General features: G+C 38.6%; 1 protein-coding gene across 3 annotated transcripts in view; it reads left to right on the plus strand.

Annotated features, from left to right (window-relative positions):
* The window catches only part of DST (dystonin), a 277,490-nt gene that overhangs the window by 38,494 nt on the left and 214,154 nt on the right, over positions 1-24,842 (plus strand). For all 3 annotated transcript variants that reach the window (XM_029962798.1, XM_029962799.1, XM_029962797.1), the window contains exon 2: positions 19,597-19,658. In XM_029962798.1, the coding sequence (XP_029818658.1) occupies positions 19,653-19,658 (6 nt within the window). In that variant the 5' untranslated portion in view covers positions 19,597-19,652. The remainder of the gene's footprint in view (positions 1-19,596; positions 19,659-24,842) is intronic.

Raw genomic sequence — 24,842 nt, forward strand, 5'->3', positions numbered from 1 at the left:
TTTGCAGAAGTCAGAACTTCTGCTACGGCTACTATTCTAAATAATGCTTTACAAAATCATGGTTTTCTGAATGAGCTTCTTCTCCATCTGTAACACTGTCATGTATCCCTCAGAGATTTTGGTGGCAGTTCTCAGCACTGTGTAATTGGTCCAAGAAAATACTGATCTGCCTGGGAAACTGGTCTCCTATCCAGCCTTTAAGATTTGTAATGTTAATAAGTATTGTAATTTTGCTTTTTTTTTGTGATGGGGTACAACCTCATTAAGAAATTAGTCTATAAAATGTTTACCTCTGCAAAGACAGTGGTGCCAAGCCTGTCTGTTACACAGCTTTTTTTTTTTACCTTTTTACCTTTTGTGTTTTCTTTACCTTTTGATTGTTAATATTCAGTAGTCTTTACTTCTTTAGTCATAAAATACAGTGTTTAAAATATTTCTTGTAGCACAAATGTCCTGGACTTTTGCTTGAAAGATCTTGTTCTGCTTACTGGTTTCTAAGTCATGGACTGCTGCAGCATCTGCCTGAATTACTCCTTGTTTCAGGTTTCTAGTCTGTACAACTCTGGATCTAATATTCTTTTGTGACTTACAGAAATTGATATTCCTATAAGCAATTTATGGCTAAGAAATATATAGTCCCATTCTGGTATGGGAACAGTTTCACAAGTTCTCTGTGTTGGGGCTTTGCTGGATCATGTCTGTGTGTGGTTCATGGAGCACTTTTGTGAAGTTAATTCACACCTTCTTCATTGTTATTGGCAGAAAATATTGCTGATTTTCTAGGGGATCATTTAATCAGGTCTGTTACTCTTTACCTGTACCTTACATGAAAGAACACAATTTTTGTGAGGTTGAATTTGCTGCAGCAACTGTAAAACAATCCTGATGTGTAGAATGTGGCATTAACAAAATCCTATGCAATTGAAAATAAATTTCTCTCCATCCCAAGTTGTAATCGCACTGTTACTGTAGTACTGTAAAATCAAGTACCTCACATCTTGTCAACATCTTGTGACTAGGCAGACTGTATCTTATTTTGTTACAGTAATTTCAGACAGTAATTCATTTGATCCTTTTACCTCAGGCAGTAACTATTTGTGGTTTACAAGCCAAGCTTTGGACTCTTAGCTTTTGGAGGAAAAAAAGAGCTTCTTTTAAAGGACTGGGAGAAATGTAGACACTCTTAAGTGGCATGTGACTTTGTTTTTAGTAAGGTAGTGTGGGTAATGTAGCAGTTCAGCTGGGGAGTGTCCTGCTCAGTGGTTAACCTATGTGACCAGGTGCCATAACCTGACCTCCTTTATGCCCTTCCATATTCCCTCTGGCTGGTTTGGTCATGGCCTTGCCTGCAAGCTGCAAGACATCTATTTTGGCCTAACAAACTCAACTCTGCGGTGTTTCTTGTATGTCACCATAGTATTAAGGACAAATCAAAGCCTTATATTACATATGCAATGACACATATGAGAGAACAGGCCTGCTCAACCCAGTCCTTGTGCTGTTAGCCTTCACAGAGGTTTGCTCTTAGTTTCAGGAGCGTGGTTCTGGCAGCTTTGTCCATCCATCTGTTGTAAGGATGTGTTTCTTTCCTATTTGAGTAACAAGTGTAAGTGAGAAGGCAGATCTTCTCTGTGGGTGAACACATGGTTCAGTTTTCTTTTGCATTATTGCTGCTGTGGGCTGTTCTGAGAGCCCCTTTCCTCCTTTGTGGTCATAGCTGTCACCTGGTTTCCTTTCATCAGTTCTGTCATACAACCTTGCATGCCAGGAACCCTCCTTGACTTGGTGCTTAGCTGTTGCCTGTCAGGGTGCAAGATCTTCAGGTCATGAGCTAAGTTCATGATTGTTCTTATTTAGCATATGATTTCTGCTTTTAGGGTGTAAAATCCCTGTGTATAAAAGCACTGTTAATTCTATATTGCAATGATAATAAAAAGCTATTAGGACGAAATCCATTAATAGTACAGTAATATTTTCAAATACTAAAAATATAACCTAACTTGGACAGAGAGGCAAATTTTGGTCTGGCAACTCCAGTGGTGGTAATCAATCCCTCTGCCTGGGACAGGCAGGTGGCACGTCACTCAGTCTGTCCCCCTTGCTGTCATCCCGTCTCTGTTGGCTCATGTGTTCCCTGTCTTGGAGTACATTAGACTTCTTAAGGTTATATTTCATCTCCTCTTATAGCACAAATCTCCAACTGAGTTTTAGATCTTTAAAGATTTAGACAGAGCCAGGCAACATAGAATGCAGTCCTCACAGTGACTAGGTGTAGATCAGTCTATAGTCTGATTTAGAGTTCTTCCCAGGACTCAGAATTTTCTGAAATATTTGTGTTCTAGTTGTGTTTTTCATGATTTTTGTCTACCTATAATTTTTGGTTTTGAGCTTGAAGTACATTATTATAGACTTAAGGGTTCCAAGAGAAAATGGTGATTCTTGGTGTTCTTCCGTACTGTTTTCCATCCTTCTCCGTCAGATTAAATGAAATATAACAAAAATTCAGATTATAGGACTGAAGAAAATCAACTACCAAAAAAGTCAGCATATGCTTTATTTTAGTTCTGTGACAACAGAAACTGGCTGTTGGGTTTTTAGTGAATTATTTGTTTTGCTCAGGTGGGACTATATGTTATGGTTTTTAAAACATGTGAGTAAGACTGAAACTGCAAATTTGGCTGCAGATTATTTTGAAGCCTTTGGGGATGAAGGACTAAAAATTAATTATTTTAGAGCAAAGGGAGGTGGAACTTATAAAAGAGTACAGTCACTTCCTGAAGAGAGGTGTTATACAAGCACACTCATTTGGTATTATAATTCATATGAAATCCAAGTACCTTTCTGCTTCTGGCTAGGCAGCTAAATCTGGAAGATGGATCATTTGGGGTTCTCTGGTACAATGATCTTGGAAGCAGAATTGGGGTAGCTGGTGTATCAGTACAGTTTATAGTGGAATTTGTCATAGTATGATGTAAAGGTATGACCAGATGTACAAATCATTTGTGTACTTCTTGTTCTCCAGATCTGAAGGGTGCTGAAAACCCCTTCAAACTCTCTTAGCACCCAGCTTGTGGGCACAAGCCTTTCAAATAATTGAAGCTTCCTTGCTGTTGAAAAAAAAAAAAAGTAATATCTGTACTCATTGTGTCTAGAAACAACATTGTATTGATTTTTGACTTTGCCTTTTACTGAAAATGTTCAAGTGGCTTAATAATTTAAGACTAACAGTAATAAAGCATGTTGAATGGATTAAAAATGTAAGTTGTACAAATTGCAAAGTGAAACATTTGTAAATTTAAGTGATTTAAATGTTTTGGTTTTTCTTTTAGGCTCACTTCCAGTTCAATAGTTGGAGTATCCTTTGGGTTTTCAGTTGGGTTCTTCAGAACAGATGGAGATATTTTAATGTGTTAGCTGTGTAGGTCTGTTTTTGTCATTAGCAGAGCAAAGATAGTCCTGAAAGAGATTGTTTATCTTCATTGCTTAAGAAGAAAGCCTGTTGACTCCTTTAGTTGGATGCCTTCATACTGTAGACTTCTGTGGTTAGATCAGATGGATTGTGTTCCTATTGTTTTAGTTTTTAAGATTGTCCGAGCAGAGGTATTAAGGAGTAGTCTTAGGAGGAAAAAAATCTATGTATTTTGTACTGTACCTACAGAGTTGGGGATGATTTATAGCTAGTGATATTAATGTAATTTTGAAGAAGGCTTTAGATATATTATGTCATTTATTGACATAAGGTGCAATGCTCCAAGCAAGATTCAGAATTCACTTAGTAAATTTCAGAGTGCAGAATATCAGCCTGGCACTTGCTTTTTACAGACTCATATGGTCACATACAAAAGGAGAGAGTTTAAATTGACAATAGGATTTTGGCCACATGTAAAATGATATCTCTAAGTAGACAAGTGTATATTTTGCTAGTAATTTTTGCTAATAATTTTTGATTTATGCTCTTGGGTTCAAAACTCTCTGAATCTTTCATAAAAACAGTAAGGCTCTGCATCAATTTAAATGTACTTTATATTTTTTTTAAGGTATAGTTCTTCTGTTAAGTAGGTTATCTCAGGTTACAAACCTTCCCACCTTTCTCTTTCAGATACATCAGCAATGTGGCTATTTTAGTAACTTCTGCTTTGCAAAGAACAACTTGGAGAAAAGAGAATTGTGAACTCTCTGAAATGAAGAGTTTTGTCACTGAGTAGTGGGGCTGAGATGCATGTGCAGGCTTGGTTGGTTTGTTTGTTTCAACAGACTTTGTAACAGCGACTACATTTTTACTTAGTTTCTGGGGAATGCCACTGGTTTTATTTCTGGACTTATGAGAAAGATCTAATATTAAATACTGCAAATATTAAATAATGTGTAAAATCCATCATTCAGCTGTGATTTTACATATTACTGTTTTGTTTATTTCCAGAGACTGTTTTGACACATTTAGAGCTGTGTATTCACTTTGCTGTTTTAAATTCTTCTTCACCTTCTTTGACCTCCATGACTACACTGAAACAACTAACTGTACTCCCCTTCCTCCCTTGCTTTTCTTTTTTTTACTCTCTCTTTGGTTGTTCCAGTGACTTTTCCTTGAACGGCGTTCTCCTTGTCTTTATTTTCCTTACTCCTTTGAGACTGTGTTGGCCCCTTGGTGGTCTTACCTCCTGTTTAGTATTTCTGGGTGGTTTTATGCATCCTTGTAACTTTATCTGTTGCTATAGTGAAGATGATTCAGTTATGGTTTGCCCCATCTTTTGTATTTCCTGTTTGCCTTACCATCCCCTTGGGTGAAATACAGCCAAAATAAATCTTCCTGTTATATTGATCCACAAACTTCCCCACCTTGTGTTGAACCAAGTTCAACCACCTTGTTTTTTTCTTTTATTTTGATCACAGTTGAGACCACTTACAGTTGCTAAGGCTGAAACATGTGACTCTTGAGCTTTTATTCTGTAGTGTCAGACTAAGGAGTGTTTCTGGAACCTTGCCTTTCTTTCTGTGCATGCAGCGTAAGCTGATCTCCAGAGAGGTCTGAGTCCTGTACTGACTGCCACAGGATCCATCTTTTTGCTATTCCAGATGCCAAGCTGAACAAGTCATTTCAACATGTGTGTTCACTGAAATCATTATCTTTTGTATATTACTGTCCTGGAATCCTCTTCTTCCACTATTTAACATATCAGCTTCTTGTCTTTATCTCCAGTGCCACTCACAGCTCTCTCTGCCGTATCATTTCTCATTCCTTAAATTTTCCTGTTCTTCAGAGAGTACCATTTTCAAAACTCCCTTTCTCTGTAGTTCTTGTGGTGTTCCTTATCAGCTGTTTTTTATACATGGCAGTGAGTTCTCAGAAGTGACCTTTTCATCTCCTTGAAACCTTAAAATCTCAATCTGTGGTGACACTTGTCTTATCTGTGGGACAGCAGAGAGCTAGTAATCATATAAAGTCATCAGAGGTCCATGGACCTTGTGAATTTAGGTGTCCCAAACTCCAGGGGATCAGAAGAGCAAAGGTGTCCCAGCTCCTTCATAGCTGCCTTGGTGCCTGCACCTCTGAGTAGAATTCCTAACAGGCTGGCTGTGGTGGTGCAGTTAGATGGGAAGGGGCATTTAGGTGGTTCTAGTCAGTTTAATGAAGACCTGCCCTAATATCATCCCAAAGCTCCGCTGAGCCCTTGTTCAATAAGTTTTAGTATTATTGCAGGACTTGATAAATTTTGCATCATCATAATGGATGATTCAAATGGTACTTACTGTATTTTCTTAATCAGTACATGTGGCCATGAATGTGGGAAGGAAAGGACTAATTTAATAAAATATGCCATTTTAATTAGCTGTTTGTATGTGGAAATTAATTTTCAGAAAGAGTGATAATTATTGCAGGGTAATTTATGTGTGACTAAATTAGCACTATTATTTCTTTTTCTGTCCTGAGTTCACAGCTCTTACACTTAACTTAATTGCACCAGCATAGCCACATTATGAAATTGTGGTTTACCTCTTTTACTAGCATAGGTGGGTTGTTTGTTTCATTAAGAACAGGTAAGTCTATATGAAGTGGATTAGGACTGTAGATATTTTGTGAGACACAAAATATACTCACAACAGTTCAACTCAGTGAAAGTGTTTACTTTGGGTTTGTGTGATAATCAAGAAAAGCAGTCAATGAAACTTCCAAATTATTGTAGACTTGTTTTAAGAGTCGACTGTTTTCTTTAGGCCAAGTCTTATAATGAAATTGGCTGGGATACTTTTTTATTTTAATATTTTACTATTTTTTTATGGGAGTTGGCATTAAATTTCTACAAGTCTGTGATTTCAGAGCGTGTGTGTTTTCTTTGTCCTCCTACAACACAGAAAACACCCTAGTAGTTATTTTTACATTTCTTTGTGGTGGAGGAGAATCTTTAATTGTTCATGGAACTGAAGGGAGAACAATGGGTGAGTGTGCTGGTGGAGATGAATGAGGAGCAATATCATATATGTCTGTGGCGTAAACATCAACTGGTGAGATTTATTTTTTTTTTTAATGCCCAGTGATTCTGATTCATGTTCCTGTTATTTTGATACCACATGAAAACCGAATTAATCTCCTTGAATATCAATGTATCACAGTGTGTGAGGATCAGAGGGGGAGAAAGACCTACCGATTTAGCCAAACCTAGCAGCACAGGTCTCTGCTCATATTCCCTCTTTTCAAACTCTCTTGATTCTGTTAGTGAGTATATTCATGTACTTCGTATGTTACATTAAAGTATCAGAGTCTAAGGTGGTACTGAGGAGATAGCTGTTCAGAGGTGGTGTTTGTCACATGGAAACATTGCTGCTCTCCCTCCAGTTCTTCATGCTCTGAGGCAGTCTGAAGTTAGTACAGTCAAGGAAGCACAGGACCTGAAAGACCAGCTGAACTGTTTGCAAAGGGAATCCTATTCTGGGTCTTCTTTTCTTCTCTCAGGACCTTTCCATGGATTTCTTCGAATGTATCCCACTGCTTTTTCTCCAAGGGAGAGTATAAAAAGCAAAGCAGGAGGACTTCATCAAAGGACAGTAGCACACAAAGTCAGCATAGGTCTCTGCTGGCTTCCAGGGGCTTGGGGAAAATGACTGCAGTTTTCTTAGTGCAGTGATGCTTATTGCTGTGACCTGGGTTTGCTCTGGATTGATGAAATAGGCTTTAGTCTCATAAGCTGTTTGGTTAGGCATATCTTTCCAGTGTGGGATTTCTCCTAAAATTTGTATCAACATTTTAAAATATATAAGCTGTCATCTAGCAGTGTATAATTTCTTTTTAATTTATATCAGAACTTCCTTGATTACTCAAAAACCCAACAACCAACCACCCAAACTTTGGTTTGCTTTTTTTTAATAGACTTTTAAAATCTAAAATGGGATGATCCAGCCACAAGTCAAGGGGTGCTGCAATACACTTTGCAGGACAAGGTAACGTCTGCTGAATATTTTGTTGGATTATGTGAATGTTTTATGTGTCTTGATAGCTGGAGCTGATGTTTGCACATGGGTGTTCTATTTCATATAAAGGGAAGAAGTAAAATAATACTGAAAATTGAATCAAATTGGAAACCTTTAATTCTCATAAGTTTTTCAGTACTGCTCATTGCTATCTGTGCAGTTTTGCTTTGTTGCGTTCTTTGCAACAGTTAAACTTCTGTCCTGCTATAGGGCTTCAGGGAGAGGTCTGCACAAAAGGAAATACATTAGAAGGTCACTGAGCTTTGGGAGTTTTGTTCACAGGGTATTGTGCTAGTGCAGTACTTGCCCAGGAGTGATTTTCTGGGCACAAAAGAAGTAGACATGGAGCTCTGTAGTGCTGCAGAGAAGAATGTTTTCTTATGTGACTTTAGTTAATCTGAGTTGGTTAATGATGTTTTTTAAAAGCCTAAATAAGGAAGTTGAAGGCTATATTGATTTGGTTTTTTTTTCCTTCCTAAGTGAAATATTATATCCTTGTGTACCTCCTGTGGTCTGCTTGTATGTATGTCTTGTTGATTTCTTGTTTAATTCTTCAGCTATTAACTTTCAGGGGCTGAGAACCTTGTTTATTCTGTGGTTCTAAACCTTTTGGAACACTCGTTACTGGGACTGGAAGACACTAGAGAATTGCTTTTTGAGCTTATTCCGCACCTCTCTTCCGATGTGAGGTAGCTACTTAACTAGGCTAATGCTACAAAGGGCTGGCTGCCTGGGGTCCTATGAATCATCCTTTGGGATTCTTCTTGATTTTGATGTATGTGCACACATATAGCAATATTTCTTCCATACTGTTGTGGAAATCCCTAATTTATGTTGCTGCAAATCATACCAGAAGTATAGCTCTTGTTCCAGTAGTTTAAGTTTTACATGCCACCTTGTGCATAGGATGGTAAAGCCAGGCAAGCCTGCAGAGATTTAATGCAGTGTTTTAGGCGAAGGACAGTTGAATTGTTCATCCTGCTTTAAGCATAGATGGAAAGTAGTGGCAGAAAATGGTCCAAGTGAGACTTTGAGTGCAGTTTCTTATTGAGCCAGATGGGTGTGCAATTAGCAAATTTTTGAATGTTTTCAGAACAAAGCATTTATTTACTGCTTATTGTGGTTTCGTGTCCACCTGCATTTGTAGGGTTGAGATGTGGTGCATTACAGAATATCATAACCTGAAATAGTGAACCAATCATTCTTACAGTTTTGATTTTTTTTATGTGGTTTTGTCTGCATATGGTCTTGATTTTGAAGGTGGTCATAGCTCTATCAGAGTCAATAGAACTTCTGTGGTTGCTCCTTCATCTGTAATTAGGATTAAACTCTGACCTCCAAAAATATCAAAAAGTCTTATTGTGTTTTTTAGCAAACTATAGAACAATATTATTTGTTGTGCCTTCTATCTATTTGTTTCAGCAAATATCTTTTGATATCAGTTATGTGAGTCTGGATTATGAATATTGATGTTAGTCAAACACATCTGACATTCATGCTGTCGTGTGTGATCTGATATATTTACAAAGCAGCTACTTTGGAAATGGGTAAGAGTTTAACCACAGCAGCTGTTCATAAGCTGAAAAATCTCTCTGTGGCCTGGGGTGTGAATTCATGGTCTCAGGTACAACTGGTTTACTGCAGTTACCCAGAGTAGCTTGTTAAAGGATGTCCAGAGTCCGTCAGCAGGAGCCCGAGGTCTTCCATGAGGCCAGGAGGCAAGTTGTACCTAAGATGTCTGGGTAGTTTGAGATCCCCAGACTCCAATGAAGTCTTCTCCTGGTTGCTTCATGGAGTTCTGCTAGATCTGGACCTTACATAGACTCAGGAAAACTGTGCTTACTTGTTTGCTTATGGAATTGGGCCTTTTGTGTAAGAAACAAAACATGAACTGCTGTGTGAGTAGCTGGAGAGAACGGTGCAGCTAATGGTATGATTTTATTCTTGACTCTATATTTGAGAACTTGATAACCCCATCTAATCAATTAACAGATTGTTGTGGGCATGAGTCAAAATTTCTTTTACAGCAAGATATCTTTCAGACAGAGCGCTGTATTTTGCTTTGTATTTTGCAAAGCCTCAAATAGAAGTTTGCATGTGACTAAAGACTTTATTTCCCAAGTCTTTTAATTTCATTGGAAGTATACTGCTAACATACCAAAGCAATTAATTTCAGATTTTAATAGGTAGACATATTAATCAAACAGATTATCCTGGTACTTAGTTATGATGAATTGCAGAGTTTCGAAAATAAGTGTTGTCCCAGATCACAACATTTTAACTTCTATATTTTAAGTCTTCTCTCCATCAATTAATCTCCAGTTTTGTTTCACTACCTCCCTTGCAAGACTGGGAAGCTGCTCACTGGAGCTGGGTGAACAAACATGTATCAAATAAAACACCATGAAGTAAATCAAGTAAATCCATGAAAGGATGATATCTTTGGATTCTGTTTGCAGCTGTTGCTGTCAAGACATCTTCATTAGGAAGCCCACTTGATGGGCAACAACCGAATGTAATGCAAAAAAATGCTGAAGTTTCCCAGTTTATTTTCAGTCTGTCATTTTTAATGTGTTTTCTTCCCAACTTCTATAAAATTGAGCACTTGCCAGCCTTTGATGCATTTATGTCTGTTGCCAAATTTAGTTCACATTCAGTCTACAGATTACATTGCTCACTTTTTAAAAGAAGATTTTTTTTCTGAAAACATTTGCATTTTTACAGCTGAATGCATACCCACAGAAATGATTTGGCAAGTAAAATTTGCAATACTGTTTTGTGAAAGAGAAATAAAAATATTCTGTCTGAAAAATATATCAGAGATTCTAAACATTGATTGTTTTTTATTTCATGAAGGCAGAACTCTAATGACATAGGAACCGATAGGGGTTTTACTTAGTAAAGTTGAGCTGTTAAATTCACAGTCAGGTCTTAGTTTGGTCTTATTTGACTGAAATTCCAGGAAAACCACATAATTTCTAGTTCATCCTCAGCTTTTGGTGCATATAGTTCAGAGTTAATAAAAATAGAGCATGACGGGGCATCGGATTTTAGAATAAATAGGGAGAAATTTTATCCTGATTCATCTTTGTCATCAGACCAGCTGTATACGTGACCTTTCATTCCAGTGCATAAGAAATCTGTTTGGTTTTCAGAGGAAGTGAAACTGGAGAGAGACTTAAATTCTTACAGAATAACTGGAACAGCCAGAAAAATTAGAAGACCTAAACTGAATTTATATTTCATTGCTATTTAAATTAACAATGCAAAACTCAGGATAGTAGTAAATTTGAAATGCTTCCATAACTATGCACATATATGATGTGACAAGACATAAAAGTGAAGCTTTCTAAGAGTCGATGATTTGCCTGATAGGAATATGCAGAAGAGGAGCCATTCTTTTGAAAGAACCTTGCCATATCAGTGCAGACCTCATCAGAGGGGCAGTAATTGAGTGGGATACATTTTCTGGAAAAACACAGGGTAGATGATGTCAATTGTTGATTTCTGTTTGTGAGGATAGCAGTTGATTGTGTGACACATTGGGGTACCCACAGTTTGACTTCAGTGTCCTTCTCTGAGAGCATCTGGTAGCGAATGCCTTGGTAGAAGTAGGAGAAGGATCTAGTGGGGCTTTTCCCATCCTTGGGCAGGTTGTGATTAAAAGATTGCAAGCAGTGATGGAAACACTAGCACATAATGCAAGTTTTTCTTCAAGGGTTTAAACATAAATAATAAATATTTTGGATGTGAACACTTTCCCTTAGGTTCTTCTGGTGCTGATGGATATCCTTCTTGCATAACTAACCCTCTGTGGCATTGCATCTGTTCCAAATTTTAGATGTTTGAGAATAGCAAAGTGAGAAAGAAGCACCTTCTGCCTTATCTTTTTCTCTGAAAATGCATTTGTATATCTGCAGATATATTTGTATATCTTTCATGCCTCCTTATATATGTGTGGAACACATCAGTGGTAGTTAAAACTTCACATCCATGAGTCAGATGAGTTGTAGTTGAAGCTTATCATGAAGGAGGGAGCGATGGCAAAAAAGCAAAAAGTAGGAAAGAGAGATGAAGGAACTTAACATGAATGAAATGAGACTTTAAAAGAGGGGTTTAGGCTTTCATAATTTTTAAGTGAGCCTCAATTAGACAATGCATTTCAGGAGTTTGTGCCTTACTTATGAATGCCTAACAGCGTTCATTTTATCTTGCGTTTCTTAAATAGTATTATTCCTTTCTTAAATAGGATTACTCCTTTGAGTAATCCTTGTCTGTCCTGCTGCATCTTGGGGTTCTTTTTGACAGTTCTTTCAACAGGGTGAAACACCATCATTATCTCGTCTGAAGATCTGAAAATCTCTTATTCAGATTTTGCTATCTAGACTCATTAACTATATATATATATATGTATATAATTCTTCCTTCTCACATGTGGACCATATCTCTCCCTTGCTCCATGCCCATACTATCTTTCATCTTCTGTGTTTAAACTGTGCACCTTACCAGGTGCGTTGTCTTTTTTCCTCAAGAGTGATCCTGCGGCATTATAGATGGTGTGTCTCTAGGCCTCCTGATGTGAGGCCAGAGTAGACCAGTTATGTTGATCAATATGGCTGAGGCTGAGATGTTGTTTCAGGGAGTCCTTGTATCTTCTCTTTGGGGCTCCTCTCTTGTGGCAGCCAGTGGCAAGTTCACCACAGAGCAAGATCTTAGGGAGGCAGTGGTCCTTCATCATTGAGATGTGTCCTGCCCAGCGCAGCTGTGTTCTCAGCAACATGGCCTCAATACTTGTGACTGCTGCTTGCTCTAGAACAGATGTATTGGTCACATAATCTGACCAGTGGACGTTAAGGATTGTACAGAGGCAACGTTGATGGAAGCGTTCTAAGAGACGCAGGTGGTGGCGGTAGATGACCCATGATTTGGAACCATATAAAAGAGCAGACAGCACTATGGCTTTGTAAACACTGATCTTTGTACTTTTCTTCAAGTGTTTATTTTACCAGACTCTTTTATGGAGTTTTCCAAAAGCATTATATGCCTTTGCTAACCTGTTGTCTATCTCTCTGTCAATCTTACCATCTGAGGAGATGAGGCTACCTAGGTAACTAAACTGCTGGACTGATTTGAGCTCTGATTGGCCAATGGTGATATGGGGATGATGGAAGACTTCCTGAGGTGCAGGTTGATAGAGACCTTCAGTCTTTTTTAAGCTGACTTCCAGCCCAAAGAGCTCAGCAGCGTCTGCAAAGCGGGATGTTAAACACTGCAGAGCTGCTTCTGTGTGGGCAACAAGGGCGGCGTCATCAGCATAAAGCAGCTCCTGGACAAGATGGTTTAAGGTCTTGGTGTGGGCCTTCAGTTGCCTTAGGTTGAAAAGGCTTCCATCAGTACGATATCGAATGTAGATACCGTCCTGATCATTGAGGTCCGCTGTGGCCCTTTGGAGTATCGTGCTGAAAAAGATTGTGAATAGGGTAGGAGCGAGAACACAGCCTTGTTTCACACCATTCTTAATTAGAAAGGGCTCAGAAAGTGCGTCACCATATCTGACTTGGCCGTACTGATCCTCATGGAGTGAGATGATCATTTTAAGGAACTTGGGAGGACAACCTAAACGTTCCAAAATCTGCCATAGACCTTTTCTGCTCACAGTATCAAAAGCCTTGGTGAGATCAACAAAGGTTACATAGAGACCTTTGTTCTGTTCCCTACACTTCTCTTGCAGTTGTCTGAGAACAAACACCATGTCTGTGGTTCTCCTGTTGACCCTGAAACCACATTGGCTTTCAGGTAGAATTCCTTCTACTATAGCAGGTATTAGTCTGTTCAGGATTTTACCAGCAATGGAGAGCAGAGTAATACCATGGTAATTTGAACAGTCTGATTTAACTCCTTTCTTCTTATACAAAGTGATGATGACTGCATCTTGAAGGTCAGATGGTAGTTTGCCTAGTTCCCAACAGCGCACCACAGACTTGTGAAATTTAGCATGGAGTGCAAGGCCCCCGTGTTTCCAGACTTCAGGTGGAATTCCATCAACCCCAGCTGCCTTGCCGATTTTCACCTGCTATATGGCCTTAAGGGTTTCTCCTAAAGTGGGGGCAGTATTCAATTCATGCTTCACCAGTTGTTGTGTGATGGACTGAATTGCTGAGTCTTGGACTACACGGTTGGTACTGAAGAGAGTCTGAAAGTGTTCAGACCATTGATTCAGAATGGAGGTTTTATCTGTCAGAAGCGTTTGACCATCAGCGCTGAGTAGAGGGCTTTGGACCTGGTATGTAGGTCCGTATGCTGTTTTCAAGGCCTCATAGAATTCTCTGTGATCACCTTTATCTGCGCATAATTGTGTTTTCTCAGCTAGATCAATCTACCACTTGTTCTGGATGTCACGGAATTTCTGTTGGAACTTGCTGCATGCAAGACGAAAGGCTGCTTTTATTGTTTCATATGGTAAGAATTGATATACAAGGCCTACAGGTAGGAGTAGTTTAAACCCAGTGATAGTTAAGAATACCCACTTGTGGTATGAAAGATCCTGTCATTGAGATTATTTAACCCTTCCATATGGAAAAACATGTAGTTTTAACTTTCCATACTAGATTTGTTTGAACTGAGATGCTACCTTCCTGGAGACTGTTTCAGATTGTGGTGGGTTTGTTGGATGTCCCCTGGTCCTTAATTAACAAGCAAGAATGAATATTTAGTACAGACATGGAAGGCCTGTGAGAAGTTAGGGTCAAGTTTGGTCAAGCAGGAGCCTCCAAGATCATTTGTTTCAGCACAGACTGGAGAATTGGATTTATCCCCTGCTTCTTACGTAGTTTGTGATTCTGAGTAATGTCCTAAACCAAATGTTTTCCCAAGAGTTCATACGTTAATTATTGGCTATTTTTGAAGGTGATGTTTCAGCACCAGGGTCTAGCTTACAGCAGGAATTTTAGGAATACCAGAGGAAAACCTGTTGTGAAATGAATTTTGTCTTCAGAGCTTGAAAAATGATGAGTGAATAGGTATGGTGCTTCATATTCTATAACAACATGAAACACATTGAGTAACTGTTCCTTAAATGAGTAGCATTTCTTCTATGATGTAGACAGTAATCTCTTTAAAAAATACTAAATGACCGTGTAATTAAATATAATGTATATTACTAAGAAGGTTGTATTAAGGTTTCACAGCCAGTTTTAGTTCATTATAACTCTACTTTTGAGTGCTTCCCTTTGCAACCCTAGTAATGTTCTTTTAACACAGTTTTTTGAGTTTAATATAAATAGGTATTATAGCAACAATTTGTGCAGAAAAATAGTGCATTTATACGTGAATGTAAATATAAGTGAGTTTTATGAGTATTATATGAGCTTTCTTATATAAACATAGGAAAAATACCTTTCAGGGCTTTTGTAAATACCTGGACAAAAGTAGAAAAACCTGTTAACTATCTGACCATTCATGCAGGCAAACAAATATCAGCAGAGAAGCAAACATAACAGCAATACTCAAAGCTGATGAAGAAAAGGAGATTTATTTTTTTTTTTAGTAAGTCTGTCACTAGGTGTAGGAATTCCAGACTTCATTCTAATGGTGAAAATATCAGAGAAAGAAGCGTAGAAATTTGCAGCTCATCTGGAAACTGAGGAGTTTGTATTGCTGCGCTTATTTTGCATATTTTTATGTTGGTGTGGAGAGAAGTGGAGACAAGCTTGCTCATGCAAGCTGGTGGCATCTGCTGTGATTGCTCAGAGAAGATTTCATGTATGCCTTCAGGTAGAGAGAAGCACTCAGTGGCTTCTGCACATGAATCACAGCAACCCCATGCAACACTACAGGCTGGGGGCAGAGTGGCTGGAAAGCTGCCTGGTGGAAAAGGACCTGCGTGTGCTGATCCACAGGGACTGAGCATGAGCCAGCAGTGTGCCCAGGTGGCCAAGAAGGCCAATGGTATCTTGGCTTGTATCAGAAATAACACAACCAGCAGGACAGGGGAAGTGATTGTCCCTCTGGACTTGGGACTGGTGAGGCTGCACCTTGAATCCTGTGTCCGTTTCTGGGCCCTGCACTACAAGAAAGACATTGAAGTTCTGGAGTGTGTCCAGAGAAGGGTAATGGAGCTGGTGGAGGGTCTGGAGCACAAGTCTGATGAGGAATGGCTGAGGGAGCTGGGGTTGTTTAGCCTGGAGAAAAGGAGCCTAAGTGGAGACCTTGTGGCTCTCTACAACTACGTGAAAGGAGGTTGTAGTGAGGCGAGTGTTGGCCTCTTCTCCCAAGTAACAAGAGGAAATGGCCTAGGGAGGTTCATGTTGGACATAGGAAGAATTTCTTCACAGAACAGTTGTCAAACATTGAAACAGGCTGCCCAGGGAAATAATTGAGTTACCATCCTTGGAGGGATTTAAAAGACATGAAGATGTGGCACTTAGGGACATGATTTAGTTGTTTGTTAACTGTTGCTCTTGATGATCTTAAAGATCTTTTCCAGACTCAATGGGTTTGTGATTCTCCCTAGGAGACCACTGAAGAGGCATCAATGCCATGTGTCACCTTTGGTATAGTTCTGTTTCTCTTCCAGAGAAACTGTCCTGATCTCCAGACACTGTGAACCATGTAGGTGATAGAGATTCATATTGGTATTAGAAGGACCTGGCCCCTGAATTTGTGCCTGGAATTGAGGAATGACAAGAACACAGAGCAAGAGACCTTAGTTGCAGCAACTGTTTTTTAAGTGCAGATACTCTAATCTGGAGCCTCTTTAGATGCTTCTGTATTGTAGTATAGGTTCATGAAGTAGGTTGTCAGTTTATTAAGACTGGAGACATTTTGTTGAGGCACTTTCCAGGCACATAAAGTACAGGAGACTTTGAGTTTGTTTGATACATCACATTAATGTCTGCAATAATAGGTAAAAGCAGACAAACTTAAGTTGATTAATTAACTACTGAGGGTTTATTGTGTTGATCTACATAACAGATGATGTAGGAATATGTCCTTTCTTTCTGCAGCTCCTGCTTTACCTGCATTCTTAAATTACCTCGGCTTAAACAGCACTTCTGCTGCTGCGTTCATGGTGACGCTCTTTCCTTGCTGTTCACTGCTGGTAGAATTAAAAACAGACTTCCTGGTTTGAAAAGCTCAGCATTTGCACTCAAATGTGTATTAATGCACCTGAAAGTTCAAAACAAACAAATGCAGATGCTTAATTTATTTCTTATTTGAGTTAAAGCCAGAGGGCTTGCAGTTTTGCTTGCTCTGACAGCACATGGGCTGTTTGCTTCTGTTTTTTTTTAAAAAGGGGTGTTGCTACTTTGTGTCAGCTAGAAGTCCTGGTCACTCCTTGGCTCTCCTTTGCCCTGAAAAGAGAAGAAGGTCTGAACTTTTGGAGAGGGCAATGAGACAGTCTGATGAAGATGAAAAGGACGAGAGTGCCAGGCTGGTGGAAGTCATGTGCTGCATGGGTCAGTAATGCAGCCTGGAGCTGGGCTGGCAGGGCAGCAGGGCTGCCTGTGGGACGGGGCAGAGCTCTCTGGGGGGAAGCTTCTCTCAAGGGTTTTTCTGAGGGTTTCTTTCCTTAATTAGTGTTTCATTTTTTTTGTAATTTCCCTGGTTTTTACTTCATTTGGGGAGTTTGATTTGGTGTGTTCTGCTCTGAGCTGGAGCACACTGAACACTGTTGCACTGTATTTTCCTCTTAGTATGCTTTTACCTTTCTGGAAGCATTTGGTTTTTTGATAAAAATCACAGTGAGGTGTGACACTGAGATCGGTTAAAACTTGGTGCTAACTATGACAAGGTTATGGGTTCAATCCCCTGTATGAGCCGTTCACTTAAGGGTTCAACTCGATGATCCTGTGGGTCCTTTCTAACTCAATATTCTGTGATTCTGTTTTGATGACTTTCTTTCCTTCCTTTAATTATGGTGTTTTTCATAACATGACAGGTGTCAGCTTTCCTCCTCATGGCACATTCGTGTCTGTCAGTCACAGAATTTTTCTGTGAGTGTTTGTATAATACATATGTATGTATAAAAGGAACAAGAGTAGTAAGTATCACTTGTTTTATGAATGTTGGCATTTTAATTGAAAATAGTGTTGAAGCTAATAGTGACTCCATAGGCTTAACAAAATACAAGTGGATTTTTTTCAACTCTTTTTTTTTTTTTAACTGTTGTCACAGTAACATTTCCCAAAATGTAAACTTCTGTGTGGTCAAAACCAGATGAGGTTACCTGAGGAGAAAAGACACATTGTACACATTGTGAAATTTTGCAGCTGAGAAACCTTGTGTTCCTTTTACAAGAGCTGCCCATAATGGAACAGTTAAAAGTGAAAGTGTTTCTAGATTTCTCTTATTTCTGAGATTTTCTGTTCTCTACATCTACTAAATCAGAGCTCCCACTTTATTAGGGTAAATAACTGATACCAGAAATGATGTCTTGCTAGATGAAGGCTATAGGGAAGTGTATATAGCAAAAAGTTCTCTTAATCTGCCAATTTTTTTTCCCAGTAGTGCAGCTTTGCTCTTTAGTTTTTCTATTTCTCCTCTTTTTTGAGTCTTCAAGTAGAATAAGAGAATGTAAAGCTGTGAAGTGGGGAAAAAATCATATGCCAGTAGTTTAGAAGATCTTGAGTGGTGTGGAAAAGGGGTTTAGGAATCAGCAACTATTCTGTACAGAGCCAAATATACAACTACACATACTGCCTGAAGATCTCATTGTCACAGTAAGCTGTGGATATCAAAGTGATAGGTGTGTTAAAAAAGAATTGGAAAAAATAACAGGAAAAAATGCATCTAATGCTCTTAAATGCAAAGATATGTATGAGCATGTAGAAAGTCTGTGAGTAACATGAGAGAGGACTATACAAAGGCTTCACAGGCTTTTACTTGTCTTGTTTTTGCATTTATTCCCCAAAAGTAATTTCTCACTAGTGTTAGGAGCAGCATGCAGTGCTCAGTTTGGCCCAACATGTACTCTTGTATGATGTCATGCTGTTTTGAAAGACCTCAGTATCACACCAGAAACTTGAAAGTACTTGAAAGACTTTCAGTCAATTTATTTTTATTTATTGTTCTCTTTGACTAACCTGAAAACAGTATTTTAAAATGTAAAATACAAGATCTGAATCAGTCTTCTAGTGATGGCAATAGGTGCAGAGGGGTCCTGTTTTGCTACCTGAGCTCACTGCTCATTCTCAGCCACACTGCAAATAGCCTGAGTCAATGAAACAGCTGCAGTTGTGTTGTACGGGGTCAGAAGGAATCTTGCTATTTTAGGCTTGCACAGATGGTCCTGGTCCTAATGCCCCGTGACTCCTGCTCTGGGTAGCTCCAGGACTGTGAACGGGCTCTGTAGCAGTTGTACTGGCTCGTGACCCTACATAGGTTGCTGGAGATAAATCTTGTGGTGGTTAGTTTTCCTCTGAGTAGAATTCACGTATATGCTTCCTATCTATAAGTAGGATGCTTTCTTACCCTGAGTCTGTTACTTCTGTTATATCTCCACACTGTTTTGTGGGCAATCATTGCTGCTAACTGCCGTGCCAGGGAGCAAACTGCTCAAAGTGGCTGGGTCCCATATCTGGGTTAGTGGACATCCCTGTTGATTTTAAAGAGAATTAAAGGAGGGTACTTTCTCTGACTGAAGCTGTAACTCATCCCTGTGTGTTGGAACAAGGGATATTCCAGTTGAAAAGCATGGTGATTAAAAAAGTTAGCTTTCATGTGGTAAGAGATTTTCCATTGCCTAGTACTTTAGTAAGTAATTGATTGTAGAGGCTATGAGTAGTATTTATAGCTCTTAAAAATTTACCATGACTTTTTAAGTACAATTTGAGTGGCAGTTGACTTCTCCTAGGAAGTTATATTTTTATTAGTAGTCCTGATGTTGTACCTGTGGAACCATTATCCTGAAGGAACTCAACTGCAGCTTCAAGAAACTTTTTCAGTACATGCTGTGATGTACTGCAAAAACTTTTATGTGCTGTTATTTTGATTAGACATTTTGGAGCTCTTGAAAATTTAAATTTTATAAATTTACTAGAATATTAATTTTATAAATCTCTTAATAAAAAAAAATCTTCTGCATCACTTGTAGAGCTGTTAAACCCTATTCTTTTTCCTTTTTACCTCTAGATGAGCGGGACAAAGTACAAAAGAAGACGTTCACAAAATGGATAAATCAGCATCTCATGAAGGTCAGTTATATCTGTCATGTCTGGATGACTGATTGCTACAGCAGCAATTGTGTCTTTTACTACATGTTTGGTGTCAGGATGCAGCTGTGTTACATATAAGGAAGATCTCAAATTGTGAGGTTTATGCATGTGCTTTGTCTTTGGGGAGTCATGGGGGAATTGAAATGCTGTTGTCTAATGTCCCAAGGTGATCTAATTGAGCATTTGAATTTGAAATTAAAATGAGTCGAAGTTTAAGAGATATGATTTCTTTCTATAAGGCTTGACTGTTTTCTGGAATTAGTATGTCATGGCTGTAGTACCATAGTTAAGGCAAATGAGAAAAAAAAAAAGTATTTTAAGTACCATGTTGTGGATGGGGAAATGACCTTGAGAAAGAGAGGTCCAGATCATCCTGTGGCATTAGTATGCTACTTGTGGATTAGAAATAGAAGATTCTAGAGACAAAACTCACATTTCAATATCTTTCTTTTGAATAGCAGTGAACTTTGCTTCAGGGACAAAGCACATTATTTTAACAACATGTACAACTTTTAATTGACAGATAACTAAAAGCTGAATTCACCTTCACTGTATGGCCTTTCAGTTCTAAATTTAATCTGCTGTCTCAGTGCCAGCTGTCTAGCCCAGACATTTCTTTGGAGAAACAGATTGTATGATTATTTAACATAACTTGCATTGATATGCCCCCCAACTCCGAGGTCGAATTCATGTAAGAGTCACATTAAATAAAAATGTATCTGCAAACTGTCAGAGTTGAGTTTTAATTAATGAGTACAATCTTCAGACACTGTTGGAAAGATCTCCTTGCATTTGTATTTAGAGCAGTAGCATGCCACCTTTCTGTGAGCAGGGTGAGCCTGCAGTCACAGGATGGCTCATACCAGTAGATTTTCCTTTGTGGGTTTGCTAGACCCAAAGGAAACATGCTGTATAGAAACAGCTGCTCCAAGGGCCCTTTCTATGCAGATACCTCCTCACTGTAATCCTGAAACATCGAAGTGGCCCCATGTCCTTGCAGAAGTCTTCTACTTGCTAATGAGAAAAGACAAAAGGCAGGTCTGCAGCCTTCCCTTTCTGAATTTTGCCTCCTGTTTATGGTGTAAGAAATGTATCCATTGTCCAGTACTTCAAACAAATTAGATTTAAAGAAAAAAACATCCAGGAAGGTTGCCAGTACCTGGCAGTAAAATGCAATATCCAAATTAGCCATCAGGCATTTATTCTTCTAACTGAGGGTAATTGTTGTCATGTTTGTAGAGGCTACTAATCTTTTTATATATTAAAGATGCATTTAAAAAATGCATCTGTGGGATGGGGAAAAGCCTGTCGGAAGATTTTTGGAGAGCAGTGCTTTAATACAAGTTAAAAACAGTGCATATTTTTACAGAAGAGCAGTGTACTGATAATGATATTTCTATATACCATTGTCTTACACCCTTCTAAAACATGCACAGTCATGATTTCCGTACTGTCAACCTCTTGAGAGTAGCTTAAAAAAGATTTCGACTCTAAACCCCTAAGAAAATCAGAGTAAAGAGCTCACACTAAATCCTGTTGCCTTCCTTGCCAATGTCAATGGCCTTAGGCCTTCATTTTCAGGTAGTTCTCACTGTGGGTGATTGCAGAGGTATAGATACAGATAGATAAAATAATGTGTGTCTGTGTATATTGCTGGCACTGATTTTCATCTTGGATTGCTCACTTTAGAATTCAAGTAAAGGATAGTTAACTTATACAAATATAGTTTGGCTATAGCTCTTCCATTAACTTGGAATTTATGTAGCAACTCAGCTTTATCTTCTGGAAATAGTTTGAAAGCAGTTGGTGATACAGTTGTCAAATTTCTGTTCTTAGAGCATTTTTTCTAGAACAGTGACTTGGATGGAAATTAAAATCAAACCTTCAGATGCTTTCTCTTAAGACACAAAGGTGTATTTAGAAAATATTATATAATGGAGGGAATGTAGAAAAAAGAGCACAATAAATGAGTGAATTTCTAGCAGAGATACTGGACCTGTCCTGGTCAATGCATTAAGTTGAAGTTGAGCCCTAGTTTTCATGTACCTTGGATTTAGTACAAAACATGCAACTCATGTTTGCCCATTCACTGCACATAACTCGTTGCACACAAATGAAGGTGGGAATTGTCTCATCTCAGGCATCTCAATAGCTTTATGTGAGCTGGTTACCCGGGTTTCTTTAGTAGGTAGCAGAGGGAACAAGCCCTTATAGATGTCTACCCATAAGGCATCTCCCTAAGGGGAAGTGAATTGTGTCTCAGAAGTGCTTTTGTTCCACTGATTGAAAAAGGTCGGTGTGCTTTTATCTGATGCTGTGTAGGGTTCAACAAGAAGCAGAAAAGATGAAGGTGATCGTGGAAGTTATGAGAGATCATGGCAAACACCAGACCATATATGTGGACAGGACCCTGCTATGGGCATGGGGACGGATCACATTTTAATTTCATTTGTTTTCTTTCTTATTTTTTTTTCTCTTTTCCCTGTTTCTTTTCTCTGTCCCCTACTTGTTTTTTTTTTGTTTTCTCTATTTTTCTTTTCTCATCTCTTTTTATGTTTTCCCTGCTTGTTTAGTTCTTTCCTCACTAATTTTAATTGATCTTCTATTCTCCTGCACTTCTTGGGGAAATACCAGAACTTGCCTTTATAGAGGTTTTTTTCTAGGTCAGCAGAAATGGTGCTTTTACTAGTTACCATAATTCTTTGGGGGTTGGCAAAGAAGCCTACTGTCACTCTTGTAATTGATCTGTCTGTGATTCACTGAGTAACTTGTAAATATTTACCATTCTGCTCTCCATTGCCTATCTCTAGTTGCATTGGATTCAAAGCCTATAAGTGCGTAGTATTTAAAATTCAGTGTGTAAGATTAGTCTCATGTTGTGTGCTTTGCTAAACTAGAAACATAGTCATTGCAGAAATATTTCGTGCTAATTATTTTGATATACATAGTTTTAGAGACAAGTACATAATGTATTATGTGCAAAATTCAGCTGTTGAATCTTTGAATTCCACAGTTTAAGATGAAGTGGACGGTCACTACATTTTTTAAATGCTGAAGTTTTTCTTTTGAATTGATAACAGATTTTCTGAGGACTGATTAGAGCATTGGCCTTGCTAAGGCTACTGTTTACTGTCTGATGTGGGGCTCCAGTTTAAATGTTATCTTTTGTGTCTTATTGACATACGGGCTGGAGAGGTGAGATATTGGACTTTAGACTCTGCTACTGCTGTGGTATGAGCTTCCAGGGAGAAACTCACATGCCAAAGTAGTGTGGTGATGGGGTAGAGGTCTCCTCTCTTCTCTGAACTGCCCTCTGCTTCTAGCAAGCATTTCACTTTTCTGCTGCCAAAATAAGATGTTAAATTCTAGTACTTGCTAGAGCAGTAAGTAATCCTGGATGTGACAAGAAAAGGTACATTTGTGGTAGCAAGGGGTTTAGTGTAGTGGTTGCATAGTTCTAAATCACCTAAAGAGAAATCCAGCTTCCAGGAAAGCCCAGAAATTCTTCCTGACATCCTTTGAATCCCAAACCCCAAAATTTAAGGAAAGAGTGAGGCTAGTTTGAAATACAGGTGGAAGATGAGATGAAAGTCAGAAAATGAAAAAAGTTGATGATGAAAAAGGAGTAAAAGCAGGCAAATTCTTCTTTGTTGTTCAGTTCCTTTCTCAAATCAATTTAAAAATAATTTTGTAGTGCCAGATCTTAGTCCTGACAAATTAAATGGGATATTATTCTAAGTTTCTTTACCAGAAATTAGGACTGAAGGCAAGGCAACCAAAAACTGGCTAGTGGTATGGTGAACACCCAAGTATCTTCCTACTAAGGAAACTATCATCCTTCTCATGGAGGAAAAGGTTGTAGAGAGCCTCTTAGCTGACCTTCTAGCAGCAGTATGGGCCTCTGGGTACCTGAGCAGCTCCCTGGAGAGGGAGAGCTGTACTGTTCATGGCACTGACAGGGTGGGTTGGCTTTTGGGACCCTTGACTGACTGGACCTTGGGAGAAGCATGCTGCTGATAGGAGGAATGGGCAGCATCCCTGCACAGTCATTAATTGTTCCAAAAGTAATTTTTGAAGGTCTTATGAGCAAGAAACATTTATAAGTAGCTGGACAAAATGCTTTTAAAACTATTGTTTTAAAGCACAGTGTTCAAAATCATGTTCTGTGTTGCAGTGATAGTGCATTAGAGAGAGAACAGCTTTCTGTTGTGCAAAGACTGAATGAATAATTCAGAATAGAAACCTGAAGTTATTGATTCCTGTGCGTCCTTCAAGCAGCACAGGGTTTGCAAATGGCTTCTTGGGTCGATTGTATTGTGAGATGTTCAGGTATGACCTTAATAGCAGCATGACTGACCATTCCTGTTAAAGCACAGTCATTCCCTTGCTGAAAGCTGGCACTTTATGGACACTAGTAGTTATTGTTTTTAGATAGTGCTACTCTGCAGTGTCTCAGTATCTTCTTTTTAGCTGTGCATTTAAGATGTCATTTAAAATTCCCCATCTCTTCTTTTAGAAATGAACACTTTGTAGATCTACACTGATATCTGAAGGATGAGGAACCTGGTGTTAGTTTTATGGTAGTGACTTTTTAAAAAAGTCTCAATTTAACACCCCTAGATTTGAAACATACTCAGAAAACCTGCTTTCTTTTTTCTTTTTTTTTTTCCCCCCCAAGTGTTAAAATAAGACAAAGATTCCTTGCTGTGCTAGTGCATCTAAATGAGCCTACTGTGTGTTCCTCAGAGTTTATTCTGACAACTGCTGCAAACTGTGTTGGGAACAAATTCTGTAAAATCCCATTTCAACATGGCCCACAGCTTGCTTTAGGCATTGGGTGCAGCTGAAATGTTAGTGTTTCCTCCTCTGTTTCGTTTTTCAGTTGTTCCAGAAGGCCCATTGTCTGCTTGGTAGACAGAATAATATACCATTTTTTCTCCTAAAATTTTTGCCATTGTATGTTCAGGACTGTTCTGAAAGGTCTTGAAGTGTGTTTTACCTTTGAGATGTGCTCCTTCTGAAAAATAAATAAAAATAACTCTTGAAGAAGATCATCATTTAATGGTGTAAAGAAGTTTTTGATTTTGTTATTTTCCCTGGAAATATGTATAGTTATGATTTATTCATGCTGCATTACATACAAATCTTTCAAAAGTCTTCTAC

This window comes from Manacus vitellinus, unplaced genomic scaffold (genome assembly GCF_001715985.3).
Source record: "Manacus vitellinus isolate BGI_N305 unplaced genomic scaffold, ASM171598v3 scaffold_4_pilon, whole genome shotgun sequence".
NCBI classification, from domain to species: Eukaryota; Metazoa; Chordata; class Aves; order Passeriformes; family Pipridae; genus Manacus; species Manacus vitellinus.